This window comes from Rana temporaria, chromosome 8 (genome assembly GCF_905171775.1).
Source record: "Rana temporaria chromosome 8, aRanTem1.1, whole genome shotgun sequence".
NCBI classification, from domain to species: domain Eukaryota; kingdom Metazoa; phylum Chordata; class Amphibia; order Anura; family Ranidae; genus Rana; species Rana temporaria.
The window spans coordinates 58,079,623-58,094,573 of record NC_053496.1 but is presented as its reverse complement, the minus strand read 5'-3'; the positions used below and the strand labels follow the sequence as shown (position 1 = coordinate 58,094,573).

At 43.4% G+C, this 14,951-nt stretch overlaps 1 protein-coding gene across 1 annotated transcript; it reads left to right on the top strand.

Annotated features, from left to right (window-relative positions):
* The first annotated feature begins 3,542 nt into the window (after positions 1–3,542).
* On the top strand, positions 3,543–13,907 carry LOC120946963 (glutathione S-transferase omega-1-like). The gene is made up of 6 exons (XM_040361835.1): positions 3,543–3,645; positions 5,738–5,846; positions 8,274–8,496; positions 11,333–11,434; positions 12,617–12,723; positions 13,375–13,907. The coding sequence occupies exons 1-6, from the start codon at positions 3,615–3,617 to the stop codon at positions 13,529–13,531; spliced, it is 729 nt and encodes a 242-aa protein (XP_040217769.1). The 5' UTR covers positions 3,543–3,614; the 3' UTR covers positions 13,532–13,907.
* Positions 13,908–14,951: the final 1,044 nt, after the last annotated feature.

The following is a 14,951-nucleotide window of genomic DNA, read 5'->3' as shown; positions in this document are numbered from 1 at the left end:
GGGTGCGCAGTATACGCCGATACCCGCTTTCCCGCACCGAGTTTTGAATACTGCGCCGACATATACCGAGCGCAGTACACTCGTGTATAGTCGGGCAGTCTCGGCTCCTTCCGCGCTCACGTCCTGGACGTACAGGACGTCAGCGCGGGTAGCCGAGCATTGCCGACAATACACGAGTGTACTGCGCTCTGTATATGTCGGCGCAGTATTCAAACTCGGCACGGGAAACGAGCGGGGAGGACGCCGCAGAAGGACGCCGGACCCGCCGAAGAGGACACCGGACCCGCCGAAGAGGACACCCGACCCGCCGAAGAGGACACCCGAAGCCGCAGAAGAACGCCGGACCCGACGAGGCCGCCGATGGACGCCGCGCAAGACACCAAAACTGTAAGTACAAAAAAAACTTTTTTTCCACAGGATTGGGGGCCACTTTAGGGGTGCGCGGTATACGCGGGAGCGCGTTATACCGCGATAAATACGGTATATCTATCTATCTATCTATATATATATATATATATATAAATAGATATATCTATCTATATATATATATATATATATATATATATATATATATATTTATATATATATCTGCTGATAACTGATTACAGTAAAACCTTGGTTTGAGAGCATTTTGCAAGACAAGCAAAATGTTTAAATACATTTTGAGTTGATATACAAGCGATGTCTTGATATACAAGTAGCGTCATGTTACAACTGAGTATAAGGCTGAGTTCACACCATTGCGAATTGGATGCGGTTCCAATTCGCAATAGCAGAAGATTTTGACCGGCTCTCTATGGAGACGGTTCACATATCTCTGCTGCGTTTCCGGGCTCCTGTGCATCTTTTGGTCAGTTTCAGGTCCGAATTCCACCATTTACCAACATATTGCTACACTTAGAGGCTCCTCTCTTCTCGTTTATACTCTGTAGCTCCTGTTGGATTTTGTTTCTAATCCCCTTGTGGAGGCTTCCATTTGTGGATGGACATTTTATGGTTACACAACCTGGTCACATTGCTATAATCTTTTTATATGGACTATAGACTGAAGGACCTATGAATAAATGGTTGTGGAACGGATCCTTTGAGTTTCTATTATTTCTTATGGGGAAATTCGCTTTGATATACAAGTACTTTGGATTACAAGCATGTTTCTGGAACGAATTATGCTCGCAATCCAAGGTTTTACTGTACACCTATTTATATAACATTAGGTATAGGAAGTACTAAGTATCTGTACATTTTTCAGATTGTAAGCTTTCACAAGCAAGGCCCTGTTGTACTGCATTGCATTGTAACTGTACTGTTAGTGCTACATAAATCCCCAATAATAATTATAATAATAATAATAATAATAATAACAACATCAGTTTAATATATATTTGAGGCTTTTAGAATTTAACATTCCAATAAGCCCCCCACCCGCAGAAGCCCACAACCACTGGGCAAGGGTTGTGGGGATGAGGCCCTTGTCCCCATCAACATGGGGACAAGGTACTTTGGGGTTCTCAGACCCCCAAAGAATCCTCCCCATGTTGAGGGCATGTGGCCTGGTATGGTTCAGGAGGGGGGGCGCTCTCTAGTCCCCCCCTCTTTTCCTGCGGCCTGCCAGGTTGCGTGCTTGGATAAGGGTCTGGTATAGATTTTTGCGGGGACTGCTACGCCATTTTTTTTTATTTTGGCACAGGGTTCCCCCTAAAATCCTTACCAGACCTGAAGGGTCTGGTAGGGATTTTGAGGTGGACCCCTACGCCATGTTTTTTTTATTTGGAGCAGGGTTCCTCTTAATATCCATACCAGACCAGAAGGGCCTGGTATGGAATTTGGGGGGACCACCACGCAATTTATTTTTTAAATTTTGGTTTTATTCAATGAATTTTATCTGTATTGCCGAGACCCGACAATTCATTACAGACGCAATCAGTTTTAAATGACTTTTTTTTCTTTAGAAATGTAACTTTGCTGCGGGACTGGTCTAAACACGGGAAAATACGCTACTTTACAGCCATACTATAGACACCCCCCAGGTACGAAATTTAAAGGTATATTTTGCATTCAAGAAGTGTCTGGCGCCCAATCACTTCAATCACCTTGCACCCACCATGCCTCCCAACCTACTATGTACAGAAGGATATCAGCTATCTCTGATCCTGGAGGTTCTCATTACACCGAAGGAGGCCTGGGACCTTGCTACATCTAAAATATATATAAAATATTCTACATAAATTATCCAACATCCGGATTGCTGTGTCCCCTGTGTCAGTCAGCAACAGATGCTGGGGAGAGGAGGGTGCATCGATAACGGCTGGGACATTGGACCTATGAGTGACATCACCTCTCCCTGGATTTCTCAGCCATTGTCAAGCACTCTCTCCTCTCCCTTGCAGCTGTCACTAGCGGAGACAGGGGATCACATGACTGGACTGAAAATAGGTAAGTATTCACATTTTTTATACATTGTATATATAATATATATATTGGCCAACATAGATAGCAGGAATGGAGAGGGGACATTCTGGTTCTAAAGTCTACGTTAAGGTAGAAAAAACTTTTACTGTGTGCTCCCTCCTCCCTAACACTTACATGATACCTGATCCAATGCAGGTATTTTTTCCCTCTCTTCCTAGCTCCTACAGGCTTGGCTGAGAACAGTGGAAGCTATCAGTCAAATCCTGCGAGCAGGGGGCAGGGCTGAGCCGCACTGTATGTGTCTATGGACACACACAGCCCAGCTCAGGAGTGAGCCCACCTGTCTGCCCTTATAGAAAGAAACAATACACTGAGCTTCCCAGTGAATGCTGTGCAGGTGGGGCATGTCAGGACAAGTCTGATAATTGGAAGAGGAAAAGGCTGAGTTCCCAGCACAGCTAGAGAACTGACCACGATGTGTTCTCATGCCAAGTGTGGTCAGTTTTTAATAGAAAAGCAGGGACACCAGGGATTTTACACAAAAGAATACAAAGGGAACAGCATACTTTTTCATACATGTACATGGTACAGCAGGCACATATCAGGAATATGAAATGTTGAGGTAACAAACATTCTAACAAATCACACACATCCTATCACCATTGAAACTGTAGATGCAGCATGTATAGTAGAACAGGGGAAATTCCCATCACATTGTAGAGATTTCCTCATATTTACTGGAACATATACAGCAAAAAAATAAATAAAAAAATGTGATGGCAGTTATAACAATTTCTTGCTCTATCAAAGCAACAAAAAGATTTTTCTATACATACAACGAGAATGTTTTTAGTTCTAGTTGTAAAGAATCATCTCCATGGTGCTGTGCTATACACAGGCAGAAAGGCCTTTATCACTCATATTGTATTTATGTAATCAGTATATGAATATAGCATATATACTCCTTTTTCTATAGGATACACTCTGTTTGTTTTCAGTTGATCATTAAGTGGTGGGAGGAGACGGAATGCAGCTGCTTCATATATAATGCAAACAGATCCTCCCAGACACACCACTCTGTTCTTGGTGAGGGCTGTGCTAGGTGGCTAGAAACAAGCTGCTGAGCTGTGTGCAAAATACAAGAATCTGATTTTATTTTCTTATTCTTGTCATACAGGTTCCTCCAAAGGTGACAGTCTGCAAACATGACCGGCTCTGAGAGAAGTTTGGCTAAAGGTAGGTGTGCAGTGTGACTTTTGGATCAGCAGATTTTAGGTTTTCACTTGTTTCAGGTTACTGGGTTCTTAAACCACATGATATCAAGATGCACTCCATGTTAAACCCGAAAGAAGACATTTATTACATTGCAGTTTACCAGTTCACAGATGTGGTGGCTGCATTTGTTTTTCTCTTTCCCCCCTTTTTTTTTTTTTTTTTTGTCTTTCACCTAGTGATCTGGCCAGTAAGTGTGTGTGTGTGTGTGGTGTGTGGGTTTTTTTTTTTCTTTTTAACGAGTTATCCTGCAGGTGTAGCAGTTGCAGGGTTGAGACAAACCAATTAACACTTATCGGGGTGTGTGCAATGGTCAGCTTTTATTGTAAAACCTTTATCACTTAAACCCTTACAGTAGCTGCTTATAAACTGTGAGCTAGAGTTCAGCTTAAGTGTGGAGTTGTATCTAAATCTGCTAGTACACCTTAAGCCCCTTTTACACATGCGGAACGTATGTCTGCTTTTTCATCCATTCGTTTACGGATGAAAAAGGGACATACATTGATCCCTATGAAATTGCGGGTGTCAGCGGATGAACATCCGCTGACACCTGATCTCATTCGGATCCGCAATCCTCCGAAACCCTATTTTTCCCATCCGTCTGCGGATCGGATGATCAAGGGGTTATACATACATACATACATACATACATACATACATACATACATACATACATTATTTTATTTTTTTCTCTCTTTCCGCGCCCCCCCCCATAGGGGAGAGCGGAGATCTGACAGGGCGGTCCCTGCACAGTGTGCGGGGACCACCCTGTCATCTGCCGGCTCAGCGGGGATCAGCAGAGCGATCCCCCGCTGAGCAAGCGGAGATTCACAGGGCGGATCATCACGGATCCGTCCCGTGTGAAAGGGCCCTTACACCTCTCTCCTCTCCCCCCCCCCCCCCCCCCCCCCAGATTGACAGTGCTACCATCCAAAGCTGTCTCATTTGTCCAGAGTAGAGGCATCCTAAGAGACAAAAAAAAAGTTCCAGAACTTGTTTGAGCCTCAGGCGACTTGGAGTGAGGGTGTTCTCCATAGAGCTTCAAGTGATGTATCCCAGAAGATTGCATGCAAGGGACTGAATTTCTGCTTCAATCACCAAAACCAAATACCGACTCTAAGAGTAGTAGAGGAGGGGGTAAGGTGGAAAAGCGTGAATGTCCCCTTTTGGGTGACGTTCTGATTTCAAGTGGAACTTAATCCTCCCAAGCCACTTTCCTCCATTCTGCCACCCCTCACAATAGCCAAGTGAATAATAATAACTATAATAATATTTAAATATGTATTCACCTTTTGTTGGGTAATTCGCTCTCCACTTCCTAGATTCTGGCCTAGACTACAATGACGTTTCTGTTGCCTGCATTCTCCTGAAATACCCATGTTGCACATGCCAGGAGACTGCATGCACCAGGGTACATCATCTGGGGGCTTGTGCTATCTGAGGAGAGACGATCTGTCATCTCTCCTAGTTAGTTCCCCCCCCCCCCCCACAGTTAGAACACACCATAGTTACCCTTGATCGCCCCCTACTGTTAACCCCTTCTTTTTTTTTTTTTTTTTTGTGGGGGGGATATTTACTATAGCAAAAAGTAAAAGATATTGTGGGGTGTTTGTATTTTTTGCGCTAAAATAAAAAATAAAAAATAAACTGCAGAGGTGATCAAATACCGCACAAAAAACGCCCAATTGTCAGTTAAAGCGACGCAGTGCCGTATCGCAAATAATGGCCTGGTCATTGAGCAGCCAAATCTTCCTGGTGGTTAAGATATTAAAAATAAGGGACAAATCTATTTGAAAGAAGGGGCAGTTGGTAGCTATGGGGGAAATTTTGTCTCCTACAGAAATGTAACATTCCTTTGAATACTGTTTGTATAAAGATAACAAATCTCTGTAGAAGGCAGTGATTGATTTTGTTTTGCCAACTATTGTTTTTTTCACTCGGTTAAAAATACATATTTGTGTAACACACCTACTTCTTGGAATTCAGCAATTATATATATATATATATATATATATATATATATATATATATAATTTTTTTTGTTCTTTTCTTTCAGGCAGTGCTGCCCCAGGGCCAGTGCCACAAGGGTCGATTAGACTATACAGCATGAGATTCTGCCCCTTTGCCCAGAGAGCAAGACTCGTCCTGGTTGCCAAAGGAGTCAAGTAAGATCTTTAGATGCACACTGTCTGGTGATTTAAAGTTTGACATGTTTTGCCTTGGGTTTGTGTATTCAAAGTGTAGCGCTACCCCTGCAGGAGCCGCTGGTTAGATTTGGGACGGCCTGTTACCTTTTTGTGAGTATCTAGGGATACTAATGATGATGATGAGATAAGAGCAATGACGTAATGTCCAAACAGCTGGGTGTCGTTTTCTGTGCTTTTATTCTTGCCCAACACGGCAAACAGTGAACTTGAAGTAGATAGAGAAAGGTTGGTGAAGAAGAGAATAGTTGCAGATTCAGGCTTGGATAGAACAGAAGCAGTCCTGCTTCAAGTAACGCTTTGTCTCCACTCCAGCTGGAGTGGGTGTAGTGTACCTGGACAGGCCTCTCACACCGACCTGGCAGCCAGGGTATCACTCGGAACCTTGAGGAGAAACAAGTCTCTGCCACAGACTTGGCTGAAATGAGGATAGAAGTGGAACCTCTGCCACAGGCCCTTTTCTCTGGAACGTAGATAATACAGCGAATCCTTCTCGGTACTGTAATTTGCCTGAATCTCCCTCAGGTAGTCTTTTAAATGGTCACCGACTGACAGGTTGCTATCGAACAAACTGTCAGTGTCCAGTCACCCTGATCCCCGATGGATTGTCTAGGCCCTGTTGGATCACCTGCCTCCGGGCTCACCTCAGACCGACTCCCCACCGAACATCACAACTCGCTTGGGATCTTCCTCATAGAGGTGGGGGACCCAGTCGATCACTGGGGCCCCTTCACAGCTTCAGTTGCTCTGGACCAACTTGGCCCGGGAACTCCGCGTAGCACGTGCGCCCCGGCCTGGTAGGCCATTTTGCCGGGGCCCGTGATGTGCGCACACCCTGAAGGTGGGTGCCGCACCCGGAACCAGCAAAAGATGAACCACAAAAAATGGCGTCCGCTCTAGAAGTACCCTCCCCCAATATGCCCTGCGAGGGAGAAACTTCTCTGATTGGCTACTGGCAGGAGGCGCCTCAGACTGAACTCCACTGCTGCCACCTGACGCCCAAAGATGGAAAGGCTTCTCTGGAACACAGAATGAACTGGAAGTACAGCCCAGCTAGAGTAGAGGCCCAATTTACATGAATTAGTTTGATGAGAGTAAACTAACTCTCTCATCCCCCTCTAAATTTAGGATAGCACCTGGACTGAAAGTACACAGGCGCTACAAAAGTGGTTATGCACTAAAGTAATCCAATATACATTTCCCAATGGTAAAATATGTACTTATAAATCAGTCTTTGAAATATGCAATCAAGTTTTTCTTATAAATTTTTTTTTTTTTTTTTATACATGAAAAGTGCAGGTCATGTGATCACTTTTCTTTGAGTGCATCACGGATCTGAGGGTGAGCATGTACTTAATTTCCAGAAGTGACGGTTCTTGTCAAGCGTCAGCATTTCCAAGATAACTAAATGCAATCACAAGCCGGAAAATGTCAGGGGGTTAGGCTCCATTCACATCTATGCGACAAAACGACCGATGCCGGACGCTTCTGCCGCTAGAGGGGATAATTCCCATTGCTGTTTATGGAGATGGTTCACATCTCATAGACGCCGACATTGGCGTTCGCCCATTGACAGCAATGGGAAGAATCTAAAAAAAAAAAAAAAAAAAAAAGATACACACTCGCGGCAAAATGCGCCGCTGTCGCATAGATGTGAATAGATAGATGACAGGCTTATTCACTTGTCTGTCTTGGACAATTTTCTCTTGTATTTTATATGTGAAAGGAGACCGTAATGAACTGGTTTTTGCCAGTCCGAACGAGTGGCTATAACAGGTTTGAGAGAATGTGACCCAACTGATGAGGTCAGAAAGATCAATGTATGCAGAGCCATAGCCAGTATCCAGATATATAGGCACAGAAATGATTCTCATAATTAACGAGCAGGGCCCTCTCATTCCTACTGTATTACAGTGTATCTGTACCGTCTACCCTCAAGTTGTAAAGCGCTGTGTAAACTGTCTGCGCTATATAAGTTCTAAATAATAATACCAAGTTCTTTGTAAATAAATTATGAATATAGACCCATACTACACAGGACAAGTCTGATCATTGGAGGAGAGTACACTGATTTTCCAGCATAGCTAGAGAACTCACCATGTGGTGCTCTCCTGCTTAGTGTGGTCAGTTTTTAATAGGAAAGCAAGGGGACTAGCAGGATCAGCCGGGATTTCGCATAAAGGAAGCAATATAACAGGAACAAGATACTTTCTCATATAAGTACATGGTCAACGCATATATATCGGGAATGAAGTCTTGGGGTAACAAACTCTTTAATGACAGGTGTCGGTATAGGGCTACTAAATAGTGTGTGGAGTTATTTTATAGCACAGTTTTAATCAGGGATGCCACCTTGTGTTACTTTTGTGTTGTGAATTGTCATTATAGGCATGAAGTAGTAAACATCAATCTGAAGAACAAACCAGACTGGTATTTCGAGCTGAATCCTTCGGGTATGGTACCTACAATTGAGACTTCTGATGGGAAAATAATCTATGAATCGGCAATTGTTTGTGAATACCTGGATGACGTTTTTCCTGGGGCTAAGCTGATTCCATCTGACCCCTATGCAAAAGCTGAACAGAGGATGTTACTGGAAGCTTTCTCTGCAGTATGTATGATGAGATCCTTGTGTTTTTTTGATGGATGGTGGAAAGTATATACAAAAGTGTAAGCCTCTTATGCAAGGCCATACATGGTTAGAAATTCGACTGGTTCAGCAAGGACCGGCCGAATTCCCAACCATGTTTGGGGCAGGCTCATTGTACAGAAGCCAATCTACTAATCAACTTCTGTACAACCACACTGTTGGGTTTTTACTGATTGATCAGAGCCAACGGCTATAGCTGGCAGCACTGATCTTTGTATTCTGATTGGGGGGGGGGGGGGTGAGTCTTTGTCAGAATTCCATAACTCAGCTGATGTGTGGGGTGTGTGGTGTGTTTTTTTTTTTTTTTTTTTTTATATTCAATTTCGTGTATGATTAAAAAAAAAATGACCCCTGCCACCTTCACCATCTTGTGACAAATGGCTGGTCAAACTCTCACCTCTCTGTCACTTATCTGCAACAATGACACGCTCAGTCTCACCCTCCACAAAGATTTTTCCAGCATCCAGGACCACAACCTAAGTGCCAGCAGACTGAAAGCGATCACCACTGGGTTTGGATTAACTACAGTTAACGATGTACACCCCAAATCAACTGACACCAGATATTTTATTCTAAATATCAATGTTCACGATAATGATTATGCCTTTTTAATAAATGTCTGTAATATACATTGTCCCCACAGACAGGAATATTGCAGGGATTACCATATAGTCGCTCTTTAAGGAGAAACGGATTCTTTAAATTCTGGCTTGGTGCATTAGTGACAATAACAATTTCAAAATATCAAACACTGTTCAAACTGAATATTTACTGAAAAATTTGTTGCAAAAGAAAAACCAAGATTTAATAATAAAAAAAACTCAACAGTTCTGGTTCTGTGAATTTGGCAAAGTCCGGTTAATGAGCATAAGGCCCCATGCACACTAGACGACGGTGTAAACTCTGTTGAACGCATGTTTTTAAAGGCTGACAGGACAGGTTGATGAGAATAGAATAACTTTGCAGTATCAGGCTCTGGATGAAGAAAGCAGTCCTGCCTTCTAGTAGCTGTATCAGTACCTCGCCACTCCCGCCGGAGTGGGTGAAGTGCCCCTGGACAGGCCCCTCTCACAGGCCTGGCAGCCAGAGCGTCGCCTAAAGCTTCTGGGAGGAACAAGTCTGCCACCGACTTGGCTCTAATTGGATGTTGAGACCTCTGCCACAGGCCTAGTGCAAGATTAAGTTGAACAATAGAGCAAATCCTCCCAGTAAATCTCGTTATGGTCACCGGTTGACAGAGTAAGTGTATCTGTCAATGTCCGGTCACCAGATCCCCCGATGGTTCGTTCAAGCCCTTTTGGATCACCTGCCTCTGGGTTCTCCTCAAGCCGATTCTCCCCCCCACCGAGCGGCATGCAGCCTGGAATCTCCTCAGTATAAGTGAGGACCCAGTAAGTCACTGGGGCCCCTTGGTAGCATCAGTTGCTCCAGGCCAGAAGGGCCCAGAGTCAGGAACTCCGCGTAGCGTGCGACCCCAGGCCAGGTAGGCCATAGTGGTGGGACCTGCGATGTGCGCACACCCTAAAGGTGTGTGCCGCACCAGGAACCCGCGAAGAACCCAGAACAACGGCCTCAAGCCACAGAAATACCCCTCCCAGCATGCACAGCGAGGTCCAACTCCTCTCATTGGCTGCTGGGAAGAAGTGACTCCGCCTGAACCTCTCTGGCGCCACCTGTCGCCCAGAGATGAAACTGCATCCCTGGAACGCAGGCTGACCCACAGAACAATCCAGATTTGGCGACGGCCAAATTTCACAAAATTAAGAGCAACATAACTCTCTCATTCCCCCCCCCCCCCCCCCACTAAATTTAACATGGCGTCCTTTCTGAAAGTAAAGGGGCGCTACAATAGCCTAGTCATATGTGTTCTTGATCTGCCTAGTATTTTTCTTCCACATTAAAATATATAATCGGTAGTATTGTAGCTTTATAATAACTGATTATATGTAGATTTTAAGACTGTGAATTGGAGAAAGGGTCTTTTGCAGATCAAGTAGGATAGCTATCGGTATAGATCGGGCCTAAATGGCTTTTACAATATCAACTAGTTTTGTGTAAGACATTTTATTGCATGTCATGTACTCCTACTGGGTTTAATGACCCTATGTTTTACGATGCCTGATCCCAATGCCCTGAAATGGAGAGTGGTGATAACCGTGTGTTTGTGTTTTTTTTTTTTTTTTCTGGTCGCAGACCTTTAAAAGAGAAGTTTGAGATTCCTGGAAAAAAGTTATACTCAGCTAGGTGGTTGCAGCATTGGTCTGATGCTGCATCTGTCCCCTGCTGACTCAAGACTGAAGTGATCCAACATCGCTGATTTCTCGGCTTTCAGGCTGCAGTGACTGTCAATCACTAGCTCTCTGCCATGTGTTCATCCAGCGCTCCCTTTAGTGCTGGGCTGTGCAGGGGGTGGGAGCGGCTGGCTCAGACTTTCAGCGACTCAGTGAGAAGCTAAAGGCATCTGGGTGGATCCCGATCATATTTTTCTGGATTTTTTTCAGAGCCTTGACTGGCTTTGTCACATGAGCCAACAGTGGGCTTTTGCAGAACAAACTGTACTCCTGTGATCCATAGGAGAAGTACCGGCAAAAAAGCTTTGGGTTTACTCCTGCAAAAGCATTAAAATGGTTATTTACAGCTTTAGCAAATCTCTTCTTACAGGTGTTTTTTTTTTTTTTTGGGTGCCCAGTTATTATGTTGCTGTTTGGCACATATAAGTTGTATGGACATGAGCGCTGTACTGGGGCAAATTATTATTTTCTGACCTGACACTTAACAATATCTATTGCTTTTTCAGGTCACACCTGTATTTTACCAGATTGTGTTTGCACAGAAAGATAATAAAGACACCACTGAATTAAAATCACAGTTTCTTGAGAAATTGAAAAAACTGGAAGAGGTAAGATTATTTTATTAATAGTTTTGGGGAACCCAGCATGATGGATTGCTCGCTCCACCACGCTACTCTGTTCAGTGTGCTATACGTTCAACACTCCATACTGTGCACTGTGATGTATATTATACTCTATATACCAACTATCCCAGTATTCAAATATTAAAGTTGTGCAATTTCCGTTAGTAACACATACAGCGTTTTCAGCAAACTCTGTTATATTTATGTTCAAAACTGCTCTACCATAATCAATGCTGTACCACACAGTCTAGATGAAATCTTCAGAGTCTTGCTCGTGCATGTGCACCATGGAAGTGTGGAAATAAAGTAGGTACTACTAGCAGCATAAAATGTCAGACATATGCATAGTCTAATATTTTAAACCAAATCTCTGAAGTGTTCATGCCATGCATACAAAGAAAACTTGCCAGAAGTTTAAAAAGAAAATGGCAAAATGTTGGGAAATCTGCTGAATGATCCTTGCCAGAGCTGACTAAATAGAGAGATAGGGACGCATGTTATTGCTGCACCACAAAGCCCCCAGTGTCCCCTTTTTTTTTCTTTTTTTTTTCCCCCCAAGAAGTACAGTACAATTTCTTCTTTTCTTATGGCCCTTTTTCCTAGGTTGGGTGATCAAAAAGGTTTACTACCATCTCAAATACCTCCATGGAAATTTGTGCTCTGTGTACTTTTATTGTTGCAAATCCAATGTGACTGTATGTTTCACAGAGGTTTAGTTTTACAGTTCTTCTGAACCATTTAATTTCAGTCTCCTTCTCTTTAACTGAAACGCTCTACAGAGCTGTCCAAATAGGTACTGCTTTGACTCATGCGGTTCTGTGTGTCAATCTTAGTTTGAGCTATTGCGCTTTGTATCCAGTAAAACAGATCCGGATAGGATGGAACATATGAATAGAGCTCTAGAAAGCTGCCTACTGGCAAAAAAAATGGAATACAAAATATATATATATAAATTTTTTTTTTTTTTTTTTTTTTTTTTTTGTTATATCTCAAACGGATATAAACATGATTTTTTTTTTTTTTTTTAATTAAAAAAAAAAAAAAAACACAGACCCACTATACAGTATATTCAGCATAGTTCTAACATTTTATGATCCAAGATATTTGTGAAATGGGTAAAAGCCAAGGTTTTTAAAATGTTGCTGTCTTTGCTCTGCCTTGTTTCAGGCACTGGCTAAGAAGAAAACCCCATTCTTCGGTGGTAAATCTGTGTCCTTTATTGACTACATGGTGTGGCCCTGGTTTGAAAGATTCAGCGTTTTTGCATTGGAGGGGTAAGGGCTACTTTTTGTTCATTGCTTGTTACATTTTGAGATCTTGAATCGCTTGCCAATATCTTTGCAGTTTACCTTTTTTACTTTTTTTGTATTGCTTGGTAGTTCTAAAATCATACTAATTGTCAGATTTTACATTAAAAGTGCGGAAGCTGATCCAGCCCAAGCTTAAAACTTGTGTGTGCCCTCTTTACTCCGTGTATCCCTTAAACACGCTTGACTCCTCCAGTAAGCACAACAGCTCAATCTTATAATGGTATTCTTACTGACATGGGGGCTTTACAAAGATGGAAACTCACAAAATTAACTGGTATGAAGTCCTTTTTGTCCTTTTGTAATTTGGAGAGGAAGTGGCGTGGTAAAAAGGACTCTCCAAGTCCTTCTGTTCTGGGGGGGGGGGGGGGGGGGGGAGAATGTCCTGCTATATATTAATGCTGATAGCAGTTTGATTATATGCACACTTAAAGATCAATGTAAATGATCCTTCCATAGAAATGCTAATTTTAAGCTGGGGGAGCACTAAGGATGTTTGGTGCCAGACTATTTTGATGTTTATGGAGAAAAGGGACAGGCAACTATCACTGGCTAGACAGACATAAAAAAAATCACCAGAACATATCTTGTACTAAATTGTTCTTCTTATTTTTCTAGTCTTTTGGATAACACTCCAAACATCAAAGCTTGGAATGACCATATGTTACAAGACCCAGCTGTCAAGGCAACCTTCACTGCTCCAGAGGTCCTCTTGGAATTTTTTAAGCTTTATGCTCAGGACAGTTTGGATGCTGTTGATTATGGCCTTAATTAGGATGGCTGTTCTCTAACAATGTGACCTGATACTTGTGCCTTTTACGCAATCGGTACTGTCTCCTGTGGATCATGCCCTTTAAAATGGGGTTTCCCAGTTCCAGCCCACCCAGGACATCACCAACACATTTTTCTGCACAGCTTTTAGTTGGTTTAATTTTAACTCGGTCTGTGAAAGGATCACGAAGCCTGGAATTGATGCTGGTTCGGTAAATGCCAATCTAAAGCACTTGTACTTCAAGTAATAACAAATAAATGTTCCACAAACTAAGCCTTGTGTTTCTAGCCTCTGTGATATGGGTGTAGCCAATGCATGGGGTGCAGTATTTTTGAAAATTCTGTCTTTTGGTTTAGTCGAATAAAAGAACTCTGTCGCAGCAAAGACTCCTTACCTTTTTTTAAGGGGGTTGTAAAAGGTTATTTTTTTTTAATTATCTAAATGGGTTCCTTTTTAAGCTGGTGCATTGTTGGTTCACTTACCTTTTCCTTCGGTTTCCCTTCTAAATGTTTTTTTTTTTTTTTTCTTTGTCTGAATTTCTCACTTCCTGTTCCTCCTCAGTAAGCTTGCCCCCATCATCTGAGCCGTTCTAGCTGGAGGTTAGTCGGCGCGCTCACTCGCTCCTTCCCTTGGGACTACATCCCTGCGGGGAGATGCTGTGTTCACAGCCAGAATGTCTCGGATGATGGGGGCAAGTTAACTGAGGAGGAACAGCAAGTGAGAAATTCAGACAAGGGGGGAGGGGGGAACATTTAGAAGGGAAATCGAAGGGAAAGGTAAGTAAACCAACAATGCACTAGCTTAAAGGAACCTTTTTAGAAAATAAAAAATTAACCTTTACAATCCCTTTTAAGCGTGTGTGTGTGTGTGTGTGTGTATTTCTCTTATCACCTTCCAGGACGGCACCCGAGAGATGATGGCTCCTCCCTGCAGGAAACACAATCACATGACAGTTTAAAAAGCCCCACCCTTCCCCTTGCTCCCCAGTATTGATTGTGTTTCTCCGAACACAGCGACACGTTTATTTTTTCTCACCTCGTCTTTCAGGACAGCACCTGGAGAGAGAGCGCAGCTCCACCCACTTCCCAGGAAACACTGCAGTCAATGCTATAACTTCCGCCCCCTTCCACCATGGCCTCAGTTGTAGTGTTTCCTCCGGCCATGGTGGAAGCGCTGCAGGGAACCAGGGGTGTGCTGTTCTCGCCCCAGGCGGGGAAGGTGATTCTTTGTGGGCATACCGGTGTTTGATGTTTTAGGAGGTGATCCTCCAGGAGGCGGACTCGACTTCTCCCCTGACGTGCGGGTGAAGGTCGGGTGCTTCTCCTTCGGTCCGGCGAGGACAGAGGCTGCTGGAGGTCCCGCTCCCTGAGTCCGGGCATCGTAGCTTACGGGGGGGCGGTCAGGTGCCGTTCTTCCGGCATAC

Excerpts from the sequence above, each read along its gene's own strand:
- LOC120946963 (XM_040361835.1), top strand. The coding sequence starts at position 3,615 with ATGACCGGCTCTGAGAGAAGTTTGGCTAAAG. Across the intron at positions 8,497-11,332 it reads TACTGGAAGCTTTCTCTGCA|GTCACACCTGTATTTTACCA; the intron begins GTATGTATGATG and ends TTGCTTTTTCAG. Across the intron at positions 11,435-12,616 it reads AATTGAAAAAACTGGAAGAG|GCACTGGCTAAGAAGAAAAC; the intron begins GTAAGATTATTT and ends GCCTTGTTTCAG.